At 63.1% G+C, this 25,192-nt stretch overlaps 8 protein-coding genes across 8 annotated transcripts; 4 read left to right on the forward strand and 4 right to left on the reverse strand.

Moving 5' to 3' along the window:
- Positions 1 to 2,424: 2,424 nt before the first annotated feature.
- F751_2166 (hypothetical protein) lies at positions 2,425 to 3,329 on the reverse strand (the record flags this gene model as incomplete). Its single annotated transcript, XM_011401215.1, has 5 exons — positions 2,425 to 2,484; positions 2,619 to 2,702; positions 2,918 to 3,010; positions 3,117 to 3,197; positions 3,279 to 3,329. The coding sequence occupies 5 exons, from the start codon at positions 3,327 to 3,329 to the stop codon at positions 2,425 to 2,427; spliced, it is 369 nt and encodes a 122-aa protein (XP_011399517.1).
- A 1,137-nt stretch (positions 3,330 to 4,466) lies between these two features.
- On the reverse strand, positions 4,467 to 6,253 carry F751_2167 (hypothetical protein; the record flags this gene model as incomplete). Its single annotated transcript, XM_011401216.1, has 5 exons — positions 4,467 to 4,565; positions 4,730 to 4,794; positions 5,438 to 5,642; positions 5,826 to 6,023; positions 6,191 to 6,253. The coding sequence occupies 5 exons, from the start codon at positions 6,251 to 6,253 to the stop codon at positions 4,467 to 4,469; spliced, it is 630 nt and encodes a 209-aa protein (XP_011399518.1).
- Positions 6,254 to 9,115: 2,862 nt separating this feature from the next.
- On the forward strand, positions 9,116 to 9,637 carry F751_2168 (hypothetical protein; the record flags this gene model as incomplete). Its single annotated transcript, XM_011401217.1, has 2 exons — positions 9,116 to 9,207; positions 9,304 to 9,637. 2 exons carry the CDS (start codon positions 9,116 to 9,118, stop codon positions 9,635 to 9,637), a joined length of 426 nt encoding a protein of 141 aa, XP_011399519.1.
- Positions 9,638 to 9,783: 146 nt separating this feature from the next.
- F751_2169 (hypothetical protein) lies at positions 9,784 to 11,623 on the forward strand (the record flags this gene model as incomplete). The annotated part of the gene is made up of 7 exons (XM_011401218.1): positions 9,784 to 9,865; positions 9,992 to 10,076; positions 10,274 to 10,366; positions 10,529 to 10,577; positions 10,747 to 10,827; positions 11,326 to 11,414; positions 11,539 to 11,623. 7 exons carry the CDS (start codon positions 9,784 to 9,786, stop codon positions 11,621 to 11,623), a joined length of 564 nt encoding a protein of 187 aa, XP_011399520.1.
- Positions 11,624 to 11,867: 244 nt separating this feature from the next.
- F751_2170 (Aspartate-tRNA ligase) lies at positions 11,868 to 15,482 on the forward strand (the record flags this gene model as incomplete). Its single annotated transcript, XM_011401219.1, has 11 exons — positions 11,868 to 12,469; positions 12,636 to 12,791; positions 12,968 to 13,058; positions 13,289 to 13,572; positions 13,675 to 13,781; positions 13,963 to 14,105; positions 14,234 to 14,332; positions 14,475 to 14,597; positions 14,756 to 14,844; positions 14,996 to 15,108; positions 15,277 to 15,482. 11 exons carry the CDS (start codon positions 11,868 to 11,870, stop codon positions 15,480 to 15,482), a joined length of 2,013 nt encoding a protein of 670 aa, XP_011399521.1.
- Positions 15,483 to 15,620: 138 nt separating this feature from the next.
- On the reverse strand, positions 15,621 to 20,269 carry F751_2171 (Nephrocystin-3; the record flags this gene model as incomplete). The annotated part of the gene is made up of 12 exons (XM_011401220.1): positions 15,621 to 15,746; positions 15,929 to 16,057; positions 16,271 to 16,429; positions 16,565 to 16,774; positions 17,018 to 17,098; positions 17,270 to 17,389; positions 17,638 to 17,793; positions 18,076 to 18,131; positions 18,286 to 18,469; positions 18,683 to 18,768; positions 18,976 to 19,666; positions 20,225 to 20,269. 12 exons carry the CDS (start codon positions 20,267 to 20,269, stop codon positions 15,621 to 15,623), a joined length of 2,043 nt encoding a protein of 680 aa, XP_011399522.1.
- A 1,065-nt stretch (positions 20,270 to 21,334) lies between these two features.
- F751_2172 (hypothetical protein) lies at positions 21,335 to 21,899 on the forward strand (the record flags this gene model as incomplete). The annotated part of the gene is made up of 2 exons (XM_011401221.1): positions 21,335 to 21,526; positions 21,753 to 21,899. 2 exons carry the CDS (start codon positions 21,335 to 21,337, stop codon positions 21,897 to 21,899), a joined length of 339 nt encoding a protein of 112 aa, XP_011399523.1.
- Positions 21,900 to 22,534: 635 nt separating this feature from the next.
- F751_2173 (ATP phosphoribosyltransferase) lies at positions 22,535 to 25,022 on the reverse strand (the record flags this gene model as incomplete). The annotated part of the gene is made up of 6 exons (XM_011401222.1): positions 22,535 to 22,651; positions 22,970 to 23,354; positions 23,820 to 23,958; positions 24,101 to 24,224; positions 24,666 to 24,760; positions 24,947 to 25,022. The coding sequence occupies 6 exons, from the start codon at positions 25,020 to 25,022 to the stop codon at positions 22,535 to 22,537; spliced, it is 936 nt and encodes a 311-aa protein (XP_011399524.1).
- Positions 25,023 to 25,192: the final 170 nt, after the last annotated feature.

Below are 25,192 nucleotides of genomic sequence, written 5' to 3' on the forward strand. Positions count from 1 at the left end.
GTATGCACACTCACACACGCTGGCCCTGCCGAGAGATTGCTGTCGTGCGATGTGTCGGGTCCTATCGCTCATGAAGCTGCTTCGTTCCCCTCGTTTCTCGGTGTCTACAGGATTTTCTCTCTGGAAGCCGAACTGCGCAAATTTGCATCTCACTTTGACAAGGTAAGATTACAAACGATTGCTTCGCCTTTGATCATCTGCAATTGAGTGTCAGGGCCTGCGTTGCTGCGCCGTGTCTGAGCAACAGCGCTGTGTCTGGGTAACATCACTGCTCCGTCTGACCTTCGTGCACCTCACGATTCTGCATTGCAGTCAACCTGCAGTGATGCCCAGGTCCCTGTGAGCCCTCTGGGACTACAACTCGACAAGGATCAAGTCCTGAGGTGGGGTTTGACTGTCTGCAGGGCTTGATGTAGGACCTGGGGTGCGGATGGGAGCCTGCAGTGATCCGAGCTTGAATCGTGTCTGTTGAGAGAATTATTACACTCCATCAAGGATTACAGCTTGCTCCGGGGAGCAGACGGCAAGGCAGCAGTCCAACGTACAATTCAACTTACTGGCCATCGCAGGATGTGGCAGGCGTCGGGGATCGGCAGCATCCGCTGCGATGTGCTCTCCTCCTCTGCCTCGGCGCCCCCTGGCATGGACCTGCCACTCCTGTCCCAGTTGTCCGTCAGGAACACAAGCTTCTCTCACAGTGACGGCGGCTGCTCTCACCTCAGCATGGCAGGTGCTTTTTGTGGGTTGGACATGAGAATGTGTCAGATCCTTGCATACAGTGGTCTTGGTTCTGTGCCAGACCAATCGAGGCTTCCCTCCAGGAGTAAACAGGGCGCAGAGTAGGCCACTTGTCTGTCCATGACAATCTACGGTTTCATTGTTTCAACCATACTCACGGCCTCCCCCATCCTCCAGGGAAAATCAAACCCATCATGGCAAAGAACTCGAACAAATCCAACAAGGGATCCGGAAGATCTCGTGCCAGAGCGGCCCCTGCCGGCCGCAGGGCCCGCCACGACGCTCGCCGTGCCAATGCGGATAAAAGACTGGTGAGGAGTGGATGGATGCAACATGTGCGGTGGCCTGCTGCATGTCCGTCCAGTCGGGGCTTAAGCGTGGGCCTGTGTGAGGGCGGCCTGCGCGAAACGCACAGGCACGCTCGCGAGAGTCGATGCTGCTGTGACCAAGGCAAGACGACTCAACCTTCCCCACTCTTGCCCCCTCCAGCGTGTGAAGGGGAGATTTGTGAAACGCACCGACCTGGACCTCGAACACCTAACCCTGGAGGAGTCTGTACCGGCTGCGGGCCCTGAAGGTCAAGGGACAACCACCTCGTACCCCGCCGCCGCCGCTGCCAGCGCTGTTGCTGCCTCCCCGCCCCAGTCATGATCACGCCGGAATCACTGAGAGAAAGAAGCCATTCTTTTGCCCCCACCTAGCCTGCTTGCCTGACCCTGGAGACCCTCTCTCCCATGGATCAGCGCAGACACGTAGGAGGTGGCGGCGGTATTTTCTGCTGCACAAGCATGCACCCATTTAATTAAAAGGGATCTCTCCCCTCCTTGTTAACTCTGCCATCCCTTGACCTGTCCCATGACGGGTTTTTCACCTCATCCTTTCTCCAAGCACAGCCCTCTGCAGTTCCACTGGACACCCCTCATCTGGGTCTGTCCATCGGGGCGCGCAGGCGGGCAATTTTGGGTGAGCCTTCCACCTGGGAGAGCGCCCCCATCCCTTTCTTTTTTTGACCCGACCATTGAGTGCAAATGTCACCCAGGGTTGCAGGCCCTTAAGCAACCTCACTAGGTCCACTGGTTCACCATTCTAGCGCTTCTGGCCCTCGGCACCGTGCGCTGCACGGTTCCAGAACAGAGCCACGGCACCCTGCACATCTATAATATCACCACACCATGCAACAAGAATCCCAGTGGAATCTGTCTCTCTCGAAGAATGCAGCCCCCTGTGTCAGACGAGGAGACCTGTCTGTAGATAGTGCTGCACCCTGAGGAGGCAGGCAGGACCAAAGGGGGGCTGGTTTGCTGTCTGCGGTGGCTTGCCACTGTGCATGGCGAGCAGGGTCGCATTCTGACCTCTGCAGGTAAAGTCGTAGTTGAGGGCTTGGACTCAGCGTCGTGAGGGCTGTGACACATGCACATGCTTCTGGGCGATTACTCCAGCTGCAAACATGCCCTTTGCTTGTCCCTGGTATGTTTCCTTTGTATGGTCGAATCAATACATCCTGTACAAGACTGAACCACGACACGGGGGCAGTGTTGGGCAAGACATGGTGATGCCGACTCCCGCCCTAGGCCAGACCCTTGTGCCTGGCCGCCGTGGGGGTCGGGTGACAAGCCGGCCAACAAGACCGACTGGAGCCACCAATCATCAGCACCGCCTCCCATACGGCCCTGGACCGGGTCAAGCCTACTTCAGGATGGGGTTGCCGCTGGGGTCCAGTGGCCAGGGATTGCCGTCGACATCCACCTGCGTAGAAAGGTGGGCATGGGTGGTTGGCAGTACGGTTGGAGGGATGGAGGGCAGGTCCTCTGCAGGCTAGTGCTGCATTGCACGGGACAAGGCTGCCATGTCAGGCCATGTCAGACCAGATTCCATCTCACAGGTTTGTCCAGCTTGCGGAGCTGGGGCGTGGACCAGGCATAATCCTTGACAAGGGCCCACTCCACTGGTTTGCCAAAGTTTTTCTGAAGAATATGGGAGGATGGACGGTGTGTGAGGAGGGCAGAAGGGGGAGTGGGAGGGTGTCAGGAGAATTCTATTGTGCTGCTGTGTTGAGATGTATGCTAAAGACAACCAATTGACAGGGAGCGCTCCACGACACGAGAGGCTGGCAGCGACTCGCCAGGCCCCCAGCACTGCTTCGCTTCAGACACCTCCCAACACGAGCTGGCGTTCTCACCTTGAAGCCGTCCGTGAAAATCCGCTGTGCCTCCTTGAACTCCGGCGTGGAGAAGGACAGCCTGGGGTCCTCGTTCTTCCTCATGTCCTCCAACTGCAGCATGAGGTGGGGTTGTGGGGTCAGCTGAGATGGGCAGCTCTCCAATGGAAACACGGCAGATCTGCTAGACAGAGGGCCCTGGGTGTGGGAGGCGGCTCACCTTCTTGATGTGCTGCCGCATCTCCTCCAGTAGGGCCTGAGCATTCTTGTCGTTGGGGTCCGTCCGCTTTTCAAACTCTTTCTGCGGCAGGGAGACAGAAGGCCCGTCTCTGCTCCTGAAATCATATTATAATGCTGCACTGCCCATCAGGCACACCCTCACCAGCTTGTCAGTGTCCGGCTGGCCAAACTTGTTGCCGACGTAGGTCGACATGGCGGACTCCCGGGGCCACGAGCTCCTGAGCCTCCCACGATCCGACGCCCACACGCAGGTCCCGAGGTGCTTCTACCAAGCAAGTTCCACAGCTCAATGTTAATCGAAGACTGCGTGACCGCGGTCTGGCCGATCGAGAGTTTGCAATCTGCGTTGACCTGGGAAGAAAGCGCGGGCACAGTCTACCGACTGGTCCCTTGCCCTGACGCAGGGGCAGGCCTGCACAGTGCCCCTTGACGCTGCTCTGTCACACCAAAACGGCTGTACAGCAAGCAAGAGGATCATGACTTCCGAGTCCTCGAACGAATACCATACGGCACAAGGGTTGCACGGAGTGTGGGCATGCAGACAGCCAGGCCAGCGCCGCTCCCTTCAGATCCCGAGTGGGGGAGCCCAGTCATATCCAGGATGTTGCCCGGCCGTTTAAGCTCCGGAGACACCTGCACCTGCAATGATTTGAACATGAAAAACACTCGATGGGTTGATGGTGGAGGCCAGCGTCCCCAACCTAATCAGGCCCCAGCACTGGTTGATGAGGACGCCACAGCTGGGCAAGGCCGATGGAGGCAGCAAGCTTTACAAGCATCCTTGACCAGGCAACCCCACCGATGTACCCAAGAACACTCCGTAGATTACCATAAGCACCCTCAGTGCGCACCTTCTCATCGGTTGGCCTTGTGGGCACAGGTGTGCATGAAGATGCCGAGGGCAATTCAGGGCGTGCTTGCACTGACAGGGCCGCACTCAGTGCCTCCCGCAGCAGGTCGATGTCCTGGGCAAGCTGCGATGCTTTAAGCTGCGTGATACAAGAGGCCGTTGCTGAGTGCACAGAACGTGTGAGCCTGGGCAGGACGGCACCCGTGCTCACAGGAGTAGCCAAAGCACATACGCCTTTCGGTCCAAGACACCCTTGCAACGTCCAAGACCAGCAGCCATGGCAACAAGCCACCTCTTGCCACCTGAGCCTGGACCAGGCTTGACTTGGCAGTCCTCAGCTGGGCATCCAGATCGATTCGCGGCTCGCGCGCCGCTTTACACTGTCACGGCAGCAGAGGAGAGAAGCTGACTTGCTGGGGGAACTCAGTACGAATTCTCAGGGAAGCCACAGCAGGTGACAGTGGAAGCGGTTTGACATGATCAGGGACATTGCCTCCTCACCTGCTGCCCTGACCGAGCTCCCTGGTAGGCCTCCAGTGCCTTGACCTTGGCCGACACATCCTCCAGCCGTGCCGTCAGCTGAAGAAGGGATGGCATTTGAGGAATGAGCAAAGACTCGGGACCAGCTGCCTCCGGCGCGACTTGCAAGGGAGTGCAGCACGCTGCGCTTGCTGGGCACTCTTGGCCTGGGTTGCAGTGGGATGGCAGTGCATTCAACTTGTAACCACGGCAACCCGACTCACTCTGCTGCCCGCCACCTCAGCACCAGTCAGCCGTGCCTCCAAGTCCGCCGCCTGCCGCTCGAGATCTGGTGCAGGCGCCGAAGATCCCCCAACGGAGCGCACTCTGCACGGCGCGGTGAGCACGTTTCAACAGGCTACACGCGATGCCCGTGACAGAAGCATACTTTCTGGCACCGCCGATCCGTCCCTCGTCGCAGACCCCCTCACCCCTGCACGGACAGTAGCTTCCATGGGCGTTCCTGAAGGCCTTGGCATGCAGCGGTCCTGTGCTGCCCTAGGGCCTGTCCCAAAATCCACAGGGACTCAGACTTCAGCTTAGCCTGACAGTGATCCACCTGCATGCACCCGGGCCAAACCCACCACCACCCCTGCCAGCGGGCCGCCATTCTGCAGCTCGACAGGAGTCAAGGACCCCACCTCGTCCAGATCCCGCGAGGCCCGGCTGAGCTTCCCACGCTCAACCTCCAAGCCTCTCTCATGGTTTCCTCCCAGGCACCGCAGCGCAGCAAGGTGGCGTTCCAAGCGCTGAAGCCTTGCCAGTCCTGAATGAGGGTACAGGACTAGATTTCAAATCCCGGACGTGAATGCCCAATGTGATGTGCTCTGGATTGAGAGCAAGGCCCCAGGTGTCCTCTCTCTGACACAGCAGAGTCCTGCCTCCATTGTTGCCTTTTGCCCCCACTTGGCCAATTTGTGATCGCAGCGCACCATGCAGCACGATGGTTTCCAGATGCCGGAGCCACTTCTCGGCCGACTCTGCCGCCTCAGCGCCGCTTCGAATGCCGGCATCCCACTGGCTCTGCCACGCACCCTGCGCCTGCAGTCGGGTCCGCAGGGCTGCTGTCCTCGCATCCTCGCGGTCTGCACGCTGCGATGCCGCGTGAAGCTGAGTAAGGACCATGTCAAGCGCGTCCTGCGGTGAGTATTTGGGGTGGGGACAAAGTCGCAGGATGTGAGCACAGTGCACGACGACGCAGGGCCTGGCTGACCTCAGGCGTTCGTGTGCAACAGTGTCAAGGGGTTGGGCACATAGATGCCACCGTCCTTCAGCCAACCCAGCCGCATCCGCACCCCTGCACCGAGGGTGGCATCGCACCTGCTGCGCCTGGAGTGCCTTGTGCACTGTCAGCGTCTCATGCACCGCGGCATCCCCAGCCGCCGCAGCCGCCAGGATGTCGGCCTGGACCCGCCGTGCCTCAGCGTGCGTCTGTGCACCCCGAGCCTCTGCCTCATTCAGGGCCTGGCGCTTGTTGCCAAGCTGTTCGCCCATGCGCAGGGCAGCCTGGCAGCTGTCCTGTGCATGGACGGCGCGTGGGTGGCCGGCCATGGCGATGGGGATATGAAAACCGATCCCTTTCGTTGCATGCAAGGTAGCACTGCTCCGTGCTGTAGCACGTGCCGTTCCTCGGCAGGCTCCAGACCCGACGGTGGGGCGCCACCTGGCATCCCAGCCGCACACACCTGGATCCTTTCCAGCAGCGCCTGGCTGGCTGACCCAGTCTCCTCTGCGTTGCGCAACACCATGTCTCTCCAGGCCCTCACCTGAGCTGGCATGAGGGACGGTAAGATGCGCCGCGGGTGAGCTAGAGGTGCCTGTTTGTGTGGCAGCGCAGCACCAGCACACCCCTGCTCTCAGAGCCCACATGCCTGTGCCAGCTGCACCCGCAAGGCCTCCCTCTGCGCTGTGGCAGCTGCACCCAGCGTGGAGAGGGAGGCAGCGTGCGCCATGACAGCATCGCGGCGGCACACCATCTCATTCCGCTTGTTCTCTGCGGGTGTTTCCGTGGAAGCGCTGTTTCGGCGAGGCTCTTTGTTGAGAGATGTGAGCATCCCCACTCTTTGAGCCTCTGTTCGACGCCCAGTCAGCACATACTGCTTCCCAGACCCACCCAGCAGACGTAGAGCGGCGGTGCCAGCCGCCAGACCTGCGCCCATCACCGATAGGGTGTCCCATTCGGAACCCAGACCCTGACAGTGCCTGTGGGAGCCGAGCTTTGCCAGACGGTGTGCCTGTGTTTGAGTTGTGTGATGAGACGAGTGGCTCCAGCACCCTCTTCACAGATGAACATATGAAGGAGCGTCCACCAACCATCCTTGAGGCAGCCCAGGCCTAAAAACCTTCGCAAAATGCCCTGACCAATGGCTTCAGCAGTGCGCCACAGGGTGCTCGAGACTCACCTCTGCCCAGGCGGCCTGTGTCTCCGCTGCGAGCCGATGGATGGTGGCAGCATCCTCGAGCGCCTGACGCCCGGCGCGACCTGTGCGCCTCGCGCCGCAGATCAAATGCAGCGCGGCCAGTGCAGCTACCCTTTGCTGGCCCAGACTCTTCAGCCCTGCCTGGGGGAATGTTGGCAAGGACCATGATGCCAAGTGTTGAACATCGAGCGACAACACTCCCGCCGTAGGAACCTCTTCATGCTCAGTGCGCTATGTAGGGTCTTCGACTCACTGTCCTCCACGGCACGACAATGTTGAGAAACCCAACTCAGCGCAAATCCCTCTGCCCGGCCCCATGTTCACCTGGATCCTGCCCTGCTCGCCCTTCACTGCACGGTGGCGGCGCAGGCAGGTCAGCTCCCTGACCCGCTGCATCTCCAGCTTACCATTGAGCGTCCGACCCTCCGCGGTGGCCCCTCGCAGCTGCCACGCTGTGACCGGGGACGATCGGATTTTATCACCTGCCGCCCCCGCCTCAGCCAGCTGGGCGCGAAGCCCTGCCTCTCCCTGCGCAGCCTGCAGCAGGTCCGCGCCCCGATTTCTGCCTTCTGAGCGTACGTCCAGCAGCTGCTCCTGCACAGCAGCAGCTCTGTGCTGCAGCGCATGCCTGGAGCAGTGGTGGAGAGGAGATCGGGGTTGAGGCTTCGTCTGTCAAACTCCTGGAACTCGACAGTGCAGGACCTGCGCTGGGCAGGCTGACCTTGATTTCCTCCCCACCCCAAGGATATTCTTGCGCATTCTGACACAGCCACCGCACCACACACATGGTCTCTTTGCAAGTCCGGGCTTCCGCATCCGCAGCCTCCAGCAGGGACTGCGCTCCGCAGAGCTGAGCCCAGCATTCTCTCCTGGCTGATTCTGCGGTAACCTGCTCCTGCCTCCACCGGTCCAGGGATTGCTGTGCGGCTGCCTTCTCATCCCTGATGCTGCTGTAGGTGGCTTGGACCTGATGGAAAGTGAGGAGGATGAGGGCTTCAATCACTAAGGCCAGCCGAGTGCAATTTGCTGCACAGGAGTTGGGCTGCCTCCAGGCCCCATGCCTTGGCAGTTGTACCTGGGCGAGCTGAGCCCTCAGTGCTTGTGCATCCTCCCTGGTGCCCGATGAAAGGATGGCCCCGCGCTGGACCTGCTGAGCCAAAGCAGCGAGCTGGTCTTGATGCGCCCGTATGGTCTCTGCATGCTGGGCCCGTTCTGCGACCTGAATCCTGCCAACGTGCTCGCTCAGGAGGGCATGTGTATGCTTCAGCTCCTCAAACGCATGGCTGGCATCATCGCTGTCACCTCTGTGCCAGAGGTGGGGGCTTGTGGGAAGTGCAGAAGACGAATCTGTTCCCGATAGCACATTGTGAAGATGCTTTGAGTCTGTCTCAGAGCTGGAGTGGCCACTTTCACTCGGAAGCATGGAAGGCGCTTCGTTCCGTTTGTTGGTGACGGGACGAGAAAGCTAGCCACTCTCCAAGGCAAAGTCCCAGGTCTTGTGCGCCGGGCACCTGTATGGCGATGCAGGGTACATCACAGCACATTACAAGTTGATTTTTGGAATAATTTCTGATCATGCATTGGATGAGAGGCCTCTCTATTCGGCTGCATCCGAAAGTCTGTGGGAGGACATGTCCGGAAGAACGTGTGCTTTGACTGGTTCCAAAAGCCCCATCGCCATATATTCCGAATATCTGGCGTGAAATTTAGTAGAATTCGTAGCCCCGCATGATCTCAGCAGCCCATCTCCGGGCCTATGAGATTGCTTGGGTGGGCTCGCAGCGCGCGCGACAGACACTTCATGATCCGATATGAAGACCAACCTCAATGCTGTCTAGAAATCCCGTTCGATGCTGCAACGCGGCATTCATGTGAATAAAGACCCATAATTCCGGCGCTGCTGTCGTTCTGCATGATGTGGGGAACTCGGGTCCGACCTAGAGATCACTTTCTGCGGCACCTACTGAAACAAGTCTCTGCACTGACGCCCCAGCTAGCTGATGGCACCTCACGGTCAAGAGACTCACCTCGCTACGGATGGGTTCTGGCATCAGCGGCCGTGGCCAGCATCGCCGGAGGCACATGCACTGCAGTAGCCGAGGCTCCCAAACCAGTATCTAAGGAGAACAAGGTGATGCACCGGCGCCATCTCGCCACGGATTGCTTTGAGACCGCCCATAACATGATGTGATGTTTCAGAGCGACCTGTTTCCATCCCTGCAGGGATGGAGTCTCCTCACGCTGGAGCAGCGGCGAAAGGTGTTCTTCAAGTGGGTCCAAGGGTGGGGGTGGGGTTGGGTTGAGTAAGCACACTACAATCCACGGCATCCACAGGCACAGGCTGATGAGGTGAGTTTTTCAACATTTCCCGCCCTCAGGTACGAGAGGAAGATCAGGGACCTGAGTCCTCCCCACAAGGTCTTCGAATACTTTGCCTCCCAGGTAGGGAGGGTGTTCCTGAGGGCCACTCCTGGTGCAGCTGCTGATCGTGTGCCGGCCAGTCCTCACACATATAAGTGGCCTGACCATCCCTCGCAGCGCCACGGACCAGCTGCCTGGATGACCGCCCAGGATGTCATGCGGAGCGTTGTGCCTGTGTTTCCCCCATCGAAATCGGCAGTGCTCCGGGCCGGCAGCCTGTGGGGCGAACCCAGCCCGGAAATGAAAGAGGTGGGGAAGCATGAAGACAGCAGGGCGAGGCATTTGGAGTGACCGCTGTGAATCCAGATCTTTACCTGTCACCAAGCTGGCACTATACCTCGGCTGGGCCTCGTTTATTTTGTTACCGTCTATCCTCTGCTTGTCCTAACCAACAGGCAGCGGCCTGCCCCAAGGGGTCCGCATTCCTTGCCCTGGACATGGACCGGGATGGGAGGATAGACTATGAGGAGTGGCTGCTGTTCCTGGCACTGCTCTCCATTCCCACAGAGGACATCCAAGGTAGAGCAGCGCCTGGGTTGCATCTGAGCCACGCCTGCCTCGTCTTTGCTGCGTCAGCTTGCTGCTCACTCAGAGCGAGGACTGAGAAAGCCTTCTCCCTCCTCTCCACCCCCTTCCCCCCTCCAGTGGCCTTCCACATGGTGGATGCAAACCACTCGGGATCCATCGAGGTGCTGGAACTTGAAGCACTCCTGGTCTCGCTCCGGAAGAGGTACTGCAAGATACTACCTCACACAGGCAACCCGCCCGTCGGTGACACCAGCAGGTATCCATGGAAGTGGCGGCAGCACAGCGCGATGGATGTATAGAGCATAGAGGGAGGATGTGTGTGTGTGTATACCGCTTTGGTGCTCATCATCGCGCACAAAGAATATTAGCACCACAGGGGCCCAACCTGCCATGGCACAGGCGGAATGCGGAGGCGCTCATGGAGTCCATCACGGGGGCGCGGGGTGGGAGCCTGACACTGGCACGCTTTGCGCAATTTGTCAACTCACTGCGGTGAGGGGAGTTGGTCCCGGGGATCTCGCGCCTGGGTCCTGGGTGTGCACCCCTCATCGTGCCTGCCATGAGGCAGCAGGGGGATGTGCATGCTTTGCAATCGGATGACCAGACCCAACTGCGGCCGGCTCACTGCTGGAGACCTGCCGCCCTCCCCACCAGGGATGAAGTGATGGCCATGGAGTTTGCCTTTTACGACGTAGACTCCAAGGTAGTGGGGTTTAAGGGATAGTGTCATCAGGGCACTGCGTGGCAGTTCAATGCATGGCCTGTACCTGCGAGCTTCTGATACTTCCCCCGCCAGCGCTGCTCATTGGCGTCGCTGACCTCGATAAATCGGCTCTGCACAACCTCACCTTCTTCCATGCCTGCATGAACAGGGGGTTATGGCCGCTCAGGACTTTGCATACTCTGTGATTGGGGCCACAAGGCTCAAGCACCTGGACCAGTACCTGGACAAGGTGCGCCTCGATTTCCTCCCTGCATGAGTTGGCTGAGGATGTGCTTCGAGAGGACCAAGGGCCGGGCATGCACTGCAGGGCCTGTGTGATATCCCTGTTGATCCCCAGCTGCTGGCCCCAGGACCCCTGCCCAACCCTGTCAATGAAGTTTCACACTGCATCATTCTTTAGGTGGAGGACATGCCAGACGACCTGGCAGCAGAGACGGTCACCAAGTCTGACTTCCTCGCCTTCCAGCACATCTGGCGGCAGCTGCGGCGGCTCGTCATCGCCCTGGAGTTTGCGAGGACTGTGGCAGGCAGGGTGACGGGTGCAGACCTAGCGTGGGTGACCCAGCATGTGTTGGGCACCACCCTCTCCAATACACAGGTGGGAGAGGGAGGGGAAGGGAAGATAGGAGTTGGATGAGCAACAAGCATCGGCTGTAATCCAGCTCGATCTCATGTTGCGTTTGTAAGCATGGTATTGTCCAAATTCTGCTGGGCAAACCATTACCAGATCAAGGTGCTAGAGTATCTCTTTGACGATGGCGATGGGGGCCTGAACATCCATTTCCTGAGGGAGGTCATGAACCAGTCATACATCACGTAAGCCATGTGGATGACTGAGATGCTGTGGGAAGGGGGGCAGAGGGAATACAAAGCAGAGGCAAGGGCGGCATGATCAAAATCAAACCGCTGCCCACGCGCTCAGTCCCACACTTTATCGCAGGGGTCTGAGGATAGAGGCAGACGATGCAGGCCGGCAGGAGAAGCCGGGCGTTCTCACTTGCATGGTCATGTGCTTGAAGAGGTGACATGTACAGCTGACAAGATCCTGGGGCCATGGGAGACAGACCTCGTGCCCCTGATGTGTTCCCTGTGCGCAGCATGGCACGTCATGACGGATCACTTCGAGTTCACCCCCTGCATGCATGAGCAGGATGCCGGGCGTGGATCACGATACTCTATCCCGCTGACATATATCGGTTGATGCACTGCAATGAATACATGACTCGCGATCCTGTGGCGGAGTGTAGTTGAGCTGCGGTGGGTGTGCCCATGCCTCCCGGCACGACGCTGCTGTCCGGCTTGCAGCGCAGCCTGGGGCTGATGCGGGGCACTGGTGTGCACCCATGTGCATGGAATGCCCGCTGCCAGCCATTTGGGCCCGGCCTGGCCCGGCGTGGGTCCTCGCTCTCCTCCCGGGCGGCACTGCCTCCCACCACCGGCCTCCCCCGGCTCACCTGGCCCTCCCGCACCCACGAGGCGGGCATGCTGCGGGAGGCCGACATCGACCAGGCCGTGAGCCTGTGCGGCTGGGTGGACAGGGTGCGTAACCTGGGCGCCATTACCTTCCTGGACGTGCGCGACCACACCGGCGTGGTCCAGGTGGTCGTCGACGCCGGCTCGCCCCGCGCCCTGCACGACGTCGCGGCCCGCCTCCGCCCCGAGGCCGTGGTCAGCGTACGGGCCCGGGTGCGGCGCCGTAGCGACCCCAACCCGGGCCTGCCCAGCGGCGCGGTGGAGGCCGAGCCCTCCAGCATCCAGGTGCTGAACCCGGTCCAGGGTGGCCTGCCCATCCCCGTTTCTGCAAGTTCTCCAGAGGGCGCCGACGCGCTGCGAGACGAGGTCAGGCTCCGGCACCGGGTGCTGGACCTCAGGTGTGGGTGGCGAGGGGCAGAGGCTCGGTGGGGCGGGGATGGACTCGGCCTGCTCCAGGCGCGCCGGAGCCCTGCGTGTGTCGGGCAAGGGGGCCGGGGGCCAACACCGCAATGGGTCGCCGCCGTCGATCGACCTAAGCCCCCATTCCTTCTTTCCTCCACCCAGACGCCCGCAAATGGCGCTGAACCTGCGCAAGCGGCACGAGCTGACTCGGTGCATGAGGCGCTACCTGGAGGACGAGCACGGTTTCTTGGAGATCGAGACGCCCATCCTGGGGCGGAGCACGCCGGAGGGCGCACGCGACTTCATCGTGCCCTCCCGGTGCGAGAAGGAGGTGGAGGGGTGAAGAAGGGGCGGGATTGGTGCCGCAGCCGGTGGCGCACGCTGGGGCGGCGGCGCAGAGGTGTACAGGGACTGGGACCGCTTGGATTTGTGGAGACGGTTCAACTTGGTGATGGAGGAATCTTGCAATCGCGCTTCCCTCGGTCCACCTCCAGGGTGCAACCCGGGGAATGGTACGCGCTGCCGCAGTCCCCGCAGCTCTACAAGCAGATGCTCATGGTGGCGGGGTTTGACCGCTACTACCAGGTGCGAAGCGGGGTGTGTTTGTGGCGGGTGGGGTGTGGCGTCGCAGCTGGAGGGCATGCAGTGTGCCGGGGTGCTAAAGGGGAGGCCATAGTGTACGGAGGAGAGGAACGTGACATGGTGTCTCCAGCAATCCTGTGCGTCCCAGAGGGGTATCAAGGTCCCGCTGCAGCCCCCTCCACCCCACCTCATTTCTCCTGCTAGCATACCCTCCACCCCCCACCCCCTCGCAGGTGGCCCGCTGCTTCCGCGACGAGGACCTGCGCTCCGACCGGCAGCCGGAGTTTACCCAGCTCGACCTGGAGACCTCCTTCATGGACCAGGAGGCCATCATAGGGCTGGCAGAGGGACTCATGGCACGGGTCTTTGCCACGGTGCTGGGCGTGGAAGTTGCGGCGCCCTTCCCTCGTCTTTCGTACAGCCAGGCCATGGAGCGGTACGGCTGCGACAAGCCAGATCTGCGCTTCGGTCTGGAAATGACGTATGTGACCGAGGCGGTCAGGGGCTCCGACTTCCGGTGGGTACCTCCGTGCTGGGGGGAGGGGGGTGCACTTGGGCGCTGGGCTGCTGCACCGCCGCCAGCCGCCGGTGAAACGGTGGTCACTCCCTCCACCTGCAGGCTGTTTGCGGATGCGGTGGCGCAGGGTGGCATCGTGCAGGGCCTGAGGGTGCCCCACGGCTCTGCCATCTCCAACTCCCGGCTCAAGGGCAAGGGCGACATTGCAGGTCGGTGCTGCTGAGACGCTGACATCAGCTTGTTTGGGAAGCAAGGAGCGCAGCTGTGCGGTAGCATCCTGTGTGACCGGGTGACACCGTGTTTCAGAGGAAAGGCTCCCTCCCGCGCCTGTTGCATTCATGATCAGAACGGGACACTCAGTACCCGCTCCTTGCACCCCACTCTGAGCAGCCCAGGCAGCCGCGCAAGGGCTGGGGGGCCTCGTCTCGCTCCGTGTCGGGGCGGGCGGGGAGCTGGAGGGCGCCTCGGCGGTTGTGCAGGGGCTGGGGCCCAGCTGCCTGCAGCAGATGGGCGAGGTCCTGGGAGCGCAGCCCGTGAGTTTGGAACGTACAGGGAAGGTTCTGATCGCTGGATGGGTCAATGCATGACTCTCAGGCATGCTTTGGAGGTCTTCCGTCCTCATCTGTCCCTGATCAACATCATCCTCACTGACACATGCCAGGGCGACCTCCTGCTTTTCGGGGCTGGGCTGGCAGCCACGGTGCACAAGGGCATGGACCGGGTCCGACAACACCTCGGTCGCTCCCTTGGACTCGTGAAGGTGAATGCCTGGAGTGGTCGTGCTTGCGCTGGGGCGGGAACATCAGGCCACCCAGCTGCCGCACAGGGGCCTTGCCTCTGCCTCATGCACAAGCAGGACTGGCTTCTGGGATTCAACCATCCAGCCTACCTTGCCTCCGCAGGACTCTGCCCACTCCCTGCTGTGGGTGGTGGACTTTCCCATGTTTGAGAGGGATGAGGAAGCCGGCCGCCTGGTGGCCCTGCACCATCCCTTCACCGCCCCCAACCAGGACGACATCGCGCAGGTGAAGCAATGTGTGGGGATGTAATGTACTGGCCCGCGGTTCCATCTCCCCACTCGGTGGTGTGCAGCGGGCAGGCATCTTCTTTTTCTGTGCCTTTGTAGGCCTTATCTTTAATCTAGCACAGCGAGCACCCCCTCCATCTCCAATCCTCTGCGCAGGGCGTCCCGCTGGCAGTGTGCAGGGCACACGCCTTCGACCTCGTGTACAACGGGGTCGAGGTCGGCGGCGGGAGCCTGCGCATCTACAGGTTTGAAACTGGGTTTGGCCTGAGCTGCTGAGGACCCTGGTCGGCGGTGGCTGCAAGACACCCTCCAGTGGCTGGGACCTGTACAGTCACTCACTCCCAGCCTTTCAGCAAAGTCACCATCCATTCCTTGCCCTCCTTCCCCACCATTCAGGCGAGACCTCCAGCAGATGGTCTTTGACGCCATCGGCCTCTCACGAGAGGAGGCCGCCCTCCAGTTCGGCTACCTCCTGGACTGCCTGGATCAGGGTGCTCCGCCCCATGGAGGTGGGCTGCATGACACATGGCATTTTATTCTCCAGCCTGGGAGAGGGTGCCCCTGTATGTCCTGGGCTGGTTTCACAATTTTTGCGGCGCCAATCACTCTTCGCGTGTGGTCTCCGAATGCACCACAGCCACCAGCACCCCCGTCGTCCTTTCCTCATCCCATCGCAGGCATGGCCCTGGGCCTGGACCGGCTGGCCATGCTGCTGTGCGGCGCCAGCAGCATCCGTGACGTCATCGCCTTTCCCAAGACGACGCAGGGCACCTGCGCCGTGACCCTGGCGCCCGCCCCCGTCGGCGACGACCAGCTGGCAGCCCTGAGGCTGCAGCTCGTCCCCGTGCCTGAGAAGAGTCCCGGCCTGGAAGCCCACACCTGACGCAGTGGGGTCGCACCCCGCCCTGCCTGCACACTCTCCTCCTTGCAATTTTCTTAGGGCACGTGTGCACAACAGCAGAGACGGACAGGGCAGGGGGAGCACGAAAGCGGAGCACAGGGAAGGGGATGGATACATTGTTCATGCTGCCGCGCTTTCCTCCAGCACCTCCCGGATGGCGACGACGTCTGGGTGCGCAGGTCCCAGCTCCAGCTCCTGGATGGCCAGGGCACGGGCCAGCAGGGGCCTACCCTTGGCGTCCTCGCCCTGTGTGCACAGTTGGGAGGTGATGCAGGAGGGCCTTGGAGGATGGGCAGGAGCATTGAGGAGGGTGCGCGGGGGAGGACCGCAGAGGAGGGATGGTGCAGAATTCTCGGGTGGACTACGCTTGTCTGTGGGTGGTGGTCTCCCTATGCCCTCCTGGCCCCCTCTCGCACGGCACGCCTCACCCGTTCCAGGAAGATGACTGCAATGTCGGTGAGCGCATGCGCCACCTCTGGGTGGTCCGGCCCCAGCGCGCCCTCCCAGATGCGCAGCGCCCGTTGGTACAGCGGCAGTGCCAGCGACGTCTCGCCCCTCTGCGCAGGCGTGGGGTCGGTGGGTGCGGGAGGTGGATGCCATGCTTTGTTATCTGCTGTGCTCTGTCGATCTTTGCCCAAAGGGAAGAGGACACAGGAATGCCCCGACCGCCATGCTGAGCCCCCAACCAGACCGCCATCACTCCTCCCCATCCCACCCCCATCCACATTTCCACTCCCACTCTCTCGCCCCGCCCTCGCCTGGTTGTGCACTATGGCCAGGTTGGAAAGCGCGTCGGCCACCTCCGGGTGGGCGGGGCCGAGCCGCGCCTCGCGCGCCGCCAGCTCGGCGGCGAACAGCGCGGCGTCGTCATCGTCGGCGCCGCCCGCGCGGATGCTGGGGCTGCTCGCCTCGCTCCCCAGCGGGCTGGCCTGCAGCGGCGCGGCATTGGCGAAGGGGTCGGACGCGGGGCGCCCCCGCCCCCGCGCCGCCTCGTGCTCGCCGGAGGAGGCGTGGGGGCGGTGCTGGGCGCCAGGCCGCCGCTGCGAGGCTGCCTTGTGTGAGACGGTCCCGCCTGGCTCCGGCGGGCCCCTGCGTCCGCCGGCAGGCATCGCTGGCGAGGCGCGCGCGCCGTCCCTGGCCGCCTCCGTCTGCGTCGAGGCACGGCGGGAGGGGCTGGTCGCGTTTCCCCCGCTGAGCACCGCCTCCCTCAGCTTCGGGTTGAGGTTGGAGGGCAGCAGGTGCGCGAAGATTCCCGGACCTGCGACCTCTCCGACCTGCAAAGGATGGAGGCAGACGAGGTGTGGCTGTGAGGACAATGTACTGCCTGCTCCTTGTGCGTGGCTGGACGGGTTGTGCGACTCACGCTGTGCTCGTCTGGAAAGGGGATGGGGCCGGAGTGTACCAGCGCAGAGCCAGCATCACTGAATGAGGGGGTCGGCACCGACGCGCGGCCCACTCCAACCCCCCTCCCTGGGACAATTCCTCCCTCATCCTTCCCTCCACTTCCAGCTTCGCACCAGCACACAGAGATCGACGGCGGCGGAGCGGACCTCGCCCGCCGTGTGGCCCAGCGCCGGCGCCAGGAAAGCGCAAAGCGCCTCGACGGGCAGGCCCGCGCGCGCGCCCCCCGGCGCGGCCACGCCCAGCTCCCTCACCAGGGCCCGGGCCAGCGCGAGGCGGCCCAGGACCGCGCGCGGCGCGGCGCCGGGCCTCGGCGCGCGCAGCAGCGCGCCCGGCGCGGAGGCCAGCTGCGTGGCCCCGGCCCGGACCAGCGCCAGCAGGGTGCCAGTGGAGGCCTCAGCCACGCGTGCATTCAGGTCACCGGACTTTTCTACCAGTACGGCCACCGCGTCGGTGAGGCCTGAGACGACGCGGCCGCGGGGGAGGCCCTGGGAGGGGGGGCGGGGCAGGGGTTGGGTCGCAGGATGGGAGCGAAGATCGGCAGCAATGATCCAATGGGAAGGGGGACCCCAGCGCAGCCCAGCCCGGGGGGGGGGGTGTCCCTCGTGCGCGATGGACCCTCTGCGTCAAGAGACCTTTGGGTAAACCCACAAGTAGATGGTCATGGCTCCGGCAACTGGCACACCATTCACCCCAACCCTCCCGACCACAGCGCCCTGCGCCACAGCAGACACACCTGGCACTGGGCCAGGAGCAGCAGGGCAGGCAGGGCGGCGAGGTAGGCGGCCGCCACTCTGTCGTGCAGAGCAGCGCTGAGCGTGCGGGCCAGCAACCCAAAGTTGTCTGGGTCGGCGAGCAGGCCCGGCGCCCGGCCTGCCCCGGCCTCCAGCCACTGCGAGGGGAAGCGGAAGGGGGTGGGTCTGGGTGAGTATACCGTCCAGGCAGAAGTCATTGTCCAGGGAATGCGTGTGCCTGCCAAGGAATAGAGCAGCATGCCAGGGCAGCCCAGGAGCTGTCTTGTGCGCTGGTGCTCCTGATCCGTCACCACCTCTTCCCACTGAAACCCGCCAATGCAGAGCAGCCATTCAGGCCCTCTCGCCTGCAATGCCGCAACGCGTAGCTGCCAGGTCTTGGATAGGAGGCAGGCTGAGGCGTACGGTCCTATCAACTGGACCAGCTCGTCGGCATCCTTGGCCGCTGCCGCAGAGAGCGGCTCCGGGAGTGGCAGATCTGGGGCGACGGGCATCGAGTGGGGATACGGTGTAGAAGGTGACATGCTGCATAGGTATTCCCTCTACCACTTTCAGGCTTCCACGCTCCCCCCGTTCACAATGCTAGGGTCACGCCGCGCCAGGAGGAAACCCTCCCTTCCAATTACCCTCACCAACAGGGAACCCCGGGGGCGGCGGGTGCTCTGCCCACAAAGTGGAGGCCGAGGTGCGGCCCTCCCCGTCCCCACGCTCGCCCGGGGCTGGCCTCGCCCCACTCGAACCGGGGCCCAGGTCTCCGCTCGAACCCTCGTCACCGAGGCTGGTCTCCGCGGCCCTTTCCCTGCTCATCCTTTCCACCTCGGCGCCCATGTGGGAGGCTGCGGCCACCAGCGAAGCGCGCAGGCCGGCGAGGCCGCCGGGCGGCGCCTGCTGCAGGTCGGGCCGCACGGGCGTCGGGCAGGGCGGGGAGGGGGGCCGCGGCCCGGGGTCGCGGGGGTCTTCGCCCTCCTGCCCAGAGCCGTGGGCTCGGGCCGGGGAGCCGCGCTGGGAGACGCGGCGCAGGCCGTCCACCTCCGCCTTGATTTCTTTGGCGAGGTCGTAGTCCTCGGCGGCCACGGCCGCCGCCTTCCTGGCCTCCAGCCCGGCGATCCTGGCTCCTGCGAGTTTGGGCGGGAGTCGGGGTTAGGAGAAGGCAGGGTCGGTGCACGGCAGCGCATGCTCCTGGGGCTCTGGAGTAGCAGGTGGCCCTGTGTCAGCATGCATGCGGTACCGCAGGGGCGCAAACACAATCCCACCCTCTACCTGCAGCAATGCATCGACAGGTCCCAGACCCCCCCCCCTCCTAACCCCCAAAGCCCGCGTACCGAGGGAGCAGAGGCGGTCTATGGCGCTCTTCAGGCGCTTGGCCTCGTCGTAGTCCTCCGCCTCGACGGCGGCAGCCTTCTGACGCTGCAGTGTGTCAATCTGGGCGGCCGTCACCGGGTCCACCCTCGCGTCGGGGGTCCTGCGCCCGACCGCCAGAGTGCGTGCCTGCGTGCCCGTCGAGTCCGCGCGCGACGGCGAGCATGGATCGGCCGCGATTTGGGGACGGGCTGGCCGTGCTGCCGCCGGCGCCCCGCCCGCAAAGCCGGTCGCCAGCCTGGTGGGCGTCGACTGTGCCTCGCGGGCGGCGGGCGGCCCGACCGCGCCGCCGTGGATCCCCGGCGGGGGAGGCAGCCTGGACTCGCCCGGCGCGGCGCGGGGCGGGGTCCCCGGCGCGCCGCGTTTGACCACGGGGGAGCGCGCCGGGCTGGGCGGTGGCTGCCCGGGCAGCGCCTCGCCGCTGACGGCAAGGGACACCAGCCCCACCTGGCCATGGGCATTGAGGGCGTTGGGGTGCCAGCCGTGGAAGATGAGCTGGACGAGGTGGGCGGGGGGGCCGGGCAGGGCGACGCTCTTCATCTCGCGCGCGGCGTGCCCGCTGCGGTCGTTGGGGCTGAAGGACAGGAAGCCCAGGCTCCGCCAGGCGGGGGCCGCGGCGTCCTCGGCGACCCGGATCTCGACCTTGGAGGCGATCTGCGGCGAGGGGGTGTGGAGAGGGGGTGGGTGGAGGAAGAACAGGAGGACGAGGTGTGGCATGAGTCTGGAGAGCCTGGTGTCTCACCACCATCGGCACCCAGGCGGCACCTTGTACTCATGCGCGAGGAGTTGGAGCTGGGTGAGTCGCACAGCGCCTCGCAGCTGCAGCGTGACTTCTTGGGGAAAGGGGGAATCCCTGCGACACAGATGGCGACAGAGTTATTGGGTGCTGGGAGTACAATCCAAGCATGCACGGCATGCATTGCTTGCATACGAGAGACTGCCTCCCAGGGGTATTATCCCTTCGGCTGGGCAAGACCAGTCTGGTGCCGCCCAGGCATCTTGCTTGCCTTGCAGACGCCCATCCCGAAGTGCTTCCCCCCCTCTCGAGTGACGTGCAGGGATGGCCATGCTCCTGTGGGATTGTGCGAACGCGTTGACCCCGTGCTAGCTCGCGGTGTCGAGATCACTTTGCGGGCATACAGTGGTGGGGTTTGTTCAAGAAACCCGGAAGCATGCAGATGCAATGGGTGGATCGAACGGGGGCGCACTTACCTCTGAGGTGCAGTGGATTACGGAAAATGGGATGATCTCAGCCATCGGGCACGGGGCCGACGCGGAGTTCCAAAGCGCTGTGCGCGGGGATCACTCCCCTTTTAGAATTTGTGGGTTGCGCGCAGCACCCTCCAGCACTCCAGCACTCCCATCATTTTTAAAATCAGGGAGATCTCCACCCATTCTGTGGCATTGCACATGCTGACGCGCGCGGGGTGTGGCCCAGCTGGTCAAACGTGATTTGTAGGGGGTTCCGATGGAAAGTGCGGAATTGGTGTGTGTAGCCTTGTCGACTGAGCAGCATGGTGTAGACTACCTTGACGCGGCACTGGCGATGGGTGAATCTTAGTTGAATACAAACCGAAGGATTAAGAACCAGTATATTTCTGCAAACAAAATTGCAGCGCATCCCGGGTGTTGGCAGCTCTCCGGGAGAGTATGCTCCCTGCCGCACTGTCCCGCTCGCGGCTGTGTGGCCTGTTGGTCAGCCGATCTTTGCGAGGGTATGGGTGTGCAGAGGTACAGAATGGATGGATGCGCCTGAGTACTCTGCCCCCAGGCGAGGACTCCAACTCCTCCCAGTCCCTACCCACGAGCGAGGCGGAGCCGGCTCAGACATCCAGCAAATCATGGCGGGAGTGGGCTGACGGGCAGCTCGACGACCTGAACAAAGGTGGATGCGATTGCATGCATTGTGTCGCTGGTAGGCCGTGGCCAACACTTGTGCTGGGGGGGAGACTCTGGCTTGGCCGGTGCTCCTCGTACGAACATTCGGCCCCACTCTCTGGCCAACGACTATGTGCGCTTCCATACATCAATCCAGGTGCAGCTACAGAGGCATCATCGAGCCAGGGTGGCGTTCAGGCATCGCCGCCGAGCGAGTCGTGCCTGCGCCGGGACGCCGCTCCAGAGGCGTCAGTTGACGCTGCGTCTGGCACCTCCTCTGGCGAAGCCGCAGCGGACTCCAGCGGGCCGGCCCTGCGACCCGCCGGCGTGCAGCAGCAGCAGACCGGCGGCCGGCCCCTTGACGAGCTGCTCCCGGGGCGGGGCGCCGCGCGGCACGCCACGGCCAAGGGCAAGGGCCCCGCGACCCTGGACCGTGCCGGGATCATGGAGGTCATGGCCCAGTCCCGTCCCACCCCGGCCCCCGGCCGGCCGGAGGGCGATTTTGCCAGCTACGGGCTGCTGGCCCAGGCCACGGACGCGCCGCGTGCCGTGTTTGGCAACAAGGCGGAGGAGCAGTCGCCCTCGCGGGTGCACCCCTTCCGCCTCTTCTACCCCGGCCAGACCTACTCCCCGGAGGTACGGGCAGGCGGAGCGGGGTAGGGCCGTGAAGGGCCAGACAAGGGGTCTGGGGAAGGTGTCAGGGATGCGGCCGCCGCCACCAGATGCGGAGCCCTGAGCTCACAGCAAGCGTAGACTCGGCGTGTCGGCAGGCTAGGGGATCGCCACGGCTGGCCAACCTGAGGGCCTCCCCTTTTTAATTTCCAGCTCCCGACGCCACCGACCCCCTCTACAAACACCACAGGACCTGGATCCGTACCAGGCGGCCCCCCCGGAGTTTGGACGCAGCGTCACCCGCCAACCGCCGGCCATCCCTGCCAAGGTCGTGCTTGCACGAGCAGACTTCAGGGACGCGGCCTTCCTCTCCTCCTTCATCACAGGCAGGCGCTAGAGTGGGGTGGCGACTGACGCATTGCTTTCCTGTTGCAGTCTGTCCAAGAGAATGTAATGCTTGTGCATGGCGCCGGCTGCAGCGGCTGCAAGGCCAAGGAGTGTCTGCAGGCGCGGAGCTGCCGCGTCCATCGTGCTCGTGCTTGGCCCACCACCGTGTCCACCACCAAACCCATTCCGATCCCTGTGTCTCCTCTTCACCACTAGTTACCCCCTCTCCCTGCGCAGACACCGGGCGCATCGTCCCCCGCCGCCGCACCAAGCTATCCGCCAAGCTGCACAAGCACGTGGCGCGCCAGATCAAGACGGCACGCGCCATGGGTATCCTGCGGGCCGACGCCGCGCCGGCGCGGCCCTGGGTCCAGCGCGGGTCTCAGTGAGGGGTCGCTGGCGTGCTCACGGTGCGCGGCCCTTGGCCCCCCTCATGCCCTTCCCATGTCCTCCCTTCCTCTGTCAATGGCAAGGCACTCTGTCACAGTGTCAGCGAGGGGCAGAGGGGCATGGCAAAGAGGCACATCAGGCCCTGGGGAGGGGGTCCCAGCGCCATGCACAAGGAGATCCCCCCCCCCCCTCCGGGTCTGGGTCCTGCCGCCCAAGCACCCTGCTGTCGCGGGGCCAAGCGCTTCAGGTCGTGCCTCACACCGCCACATCTCCCCTAGACAGGCCCAGCGTGTCGAGCAGTGCGCGCCAGCGGTGCGGCTCCTCGTCGAAGATGTACATGATGGGCAGCACCAGCACCCCGCTCCCTCCCAGCTGTGTATTGTTTTTTGGGTGGGTGGGTGGGGTGGATGGCACGATCAAGCTGGGCACGGGACGCATTGCCTAGAGACAAAGGCAGGGCGATCAATGGGCAAACGACGCTCCTGCGAGGCCTGCGCCGCTGCGTGCTAGACTGCAGGCTGCCCTCGCCCCACCGCCCGCTGAGCGGTCCCACCAGGTCATGTTGTGACTGCCTGTTGAAGAGGCCCCTGAGATGCATTGCCCTTGAACCCTACATCAAGCCCCCTCCCCCACCCCCCTTTTCCCCCCACCCCCCTTTTCCCCCCCACCCCCCTTGACCCCCCCTCACACCTTGCGGATCTCCTTGACCGCGGGGTAGAGCAGGCTCTTGGGCACGCACACCTGCGCGGCGTAGAAGCCGTGCTGGGCGGGCCCGCCGTCGGCGCCGCGCGTCAGCACGGGACTGATGGTCGGCCCCTCCAGCCCGCCCAGCAGCTTGGAGCCGAGGAGCAGGGCCGCCACGGCCTCGGCCGACTCGCCGCGCATGTTGGCCACCACGGAGTAGTAGCTGTCGGCCACCAGGTGCGCGTCCAGGCGCTCCAGCAGTTCGTGCACGAGGCCAAGCAGGCCCGGGCGCTCCAGCAGCGCGCGGCGGCTGGCCACCAGCACGCCCTGCGAGGCCATCACGCGGCCGCCCGCCACCTCGCGCAGGTTGTTCTCGCGCAGGGTCACGCCGCTGGACACGAGGTCCAGGATGATGTCGGCGAAGCCCATGGCGGGGGCCGCCTCCAGCGCGCCGTGGGGGGGGGGGGGGGCGGTGGGGTTTGAGGAATTCTGAGGATCGAAACCAGGGCCCTGAAGAAGAAGGGGGCCGGGCGGGGGGCCTGCGTGCAGAGCACTGTGGAACCCGGGGGCCTCGACCCATCCACGCGACCAGTCACCCGCCTAGTCGCACGCTCACCATCGGCGCTGAGGAGCTTGACGTGCTCAAAGTTGTTGTCCGCGAAGAACTTGCGAGCGACGTTGTGGTAGCCGGTGACCACCCTGCGAGGGAGTGGGAGACACAGGATGGTGGTGGCTGCTGGCATTGGGCAGGGACAGGGGGATTCCAAAATTACCACTCAAGACAAAGTCACAACCCAGACCTGCACCACGAGTCAGCTGGCCGCACCACCACATAGCACCAACCCCAGCACCGCACCTGAGGGGGGCCTGCTCGCTGCTGTACATCCGCTTGAGGTCGTCCAGAGACTTGACCCCGGCAAACTTCCCGGTGTTGGGGACTCCCAGCGCCAGGTGGCACTTGCCAAAGGAGAGACCGTCGTGGACCACCACCAGATCTGAAGAGCAAGGTTGGAATGGAGTGGCCGGGGTGGTGTGTTGGTACGATCAATGGGGCCTCGGTGCCTGAAGGGGAGCCAGGATGGTGGAGCACCATCCCCAGCCAATTGCCCTTCCCAAGCTGTGCCCCCAAATTCCCACCTGGGTCGTCATTGCCGATCTCCGCTACCATGTCGGCGCCGACGATGCCAAGGTCTACGTCTCCGTAGAGCAGCTTCCTTACAACATCGGTTGCCCGTTGGAACCAAACCTCCAGTCCGGGCATCTGCAGGGGTCAAGAGGACAGGATATGAGGATCTGTAACTGGCGACCAGACAGGTTGCCTCAGGGCTGGTGCCAAGAGCCGTTTAGAGAAGCTGTTGGTCCAGCTGTGTATCCCAGACATTGCTCTGCAACTCCTCTATAAAACATCATACACTGCAGACCGGGCTTGCCTGTGCGATTTCTGCAACATATTGCCGGGGGTTGGGCTTCACCACTGTGAGTTGGCAGTCCTGTGGCGGTGATGCCGGAAGGAGCCCTTGAGATAATGCGTCAAGCAAGGTATGCTCAGTGTAGTGGTAGAAGACCATCATTCTTCCACTGTCCGGTAACGCATGCATGCATGCATGCATGACAGTGCACCTCGGCCTTGCAACAACCGCAAGCCCTGCCAATCAGTACACTTGTCACCCCAGCTTCAGACCCCAAAGCACGCACTGCACACCCTCAGCAGCTGCAGTGTGTCCTCTGCCATGCGTCCTTTGCTGGGAAGGGCAAGCCGCAGGTTGTCTCGTTGCTGGAGGGTGGTCGGCCGAGGAGCTGCGATGCAGTGGGGGAGGGGGGGGGGGGTCGGTGCAGAGTGTGACATATGCCTGTTCCTGAACCCTGGACAGCGCTGCATTGCATGATTTCCCAGATACTCCACAAATTATGCAGATCTCTGAAGGCACAAAACTCCCCATCATCTCAGAGAAGGGCTGTAAGAGGTCTGGTGCCTTGCCCCACCTTGCACAACCGTGGAGTTGTTCAGGCTGCAGACGACTGTCACGTGTGCGCGAGAGGTCGTTCGCAGGGACTGCATCCTCCTCACATATCTACAGGAGGTTACATCTGTGCTCCTGAAGGTGCACAGAGATGGCAGGCAGCGCTGCTGCACACCGCAGGAGGTGGGTGCTTGCAGCATCATCGCGACGCCACCAGCGCACGAGCCCTCTTTCCTGAACCGAAGTTCCGTGCGTTTGGTCCGGGAGA

Source organism: Auxenochlorella protothecoides (genome assembly GCF_000733215.1).
Source record: "Auxenochlorella protothecoides strain 0710 unplaced genomic scaffold scaffold2, whole genome shotgun sequence".
NCBI classification, from domain to species: Eukaryota; Viridiplantae; Chlorophyta; class Trebouxiophyceae; order Chlorellales; family Chlorellaceae; genus Auxenochlorella; species Auxenochlorella protothecoides.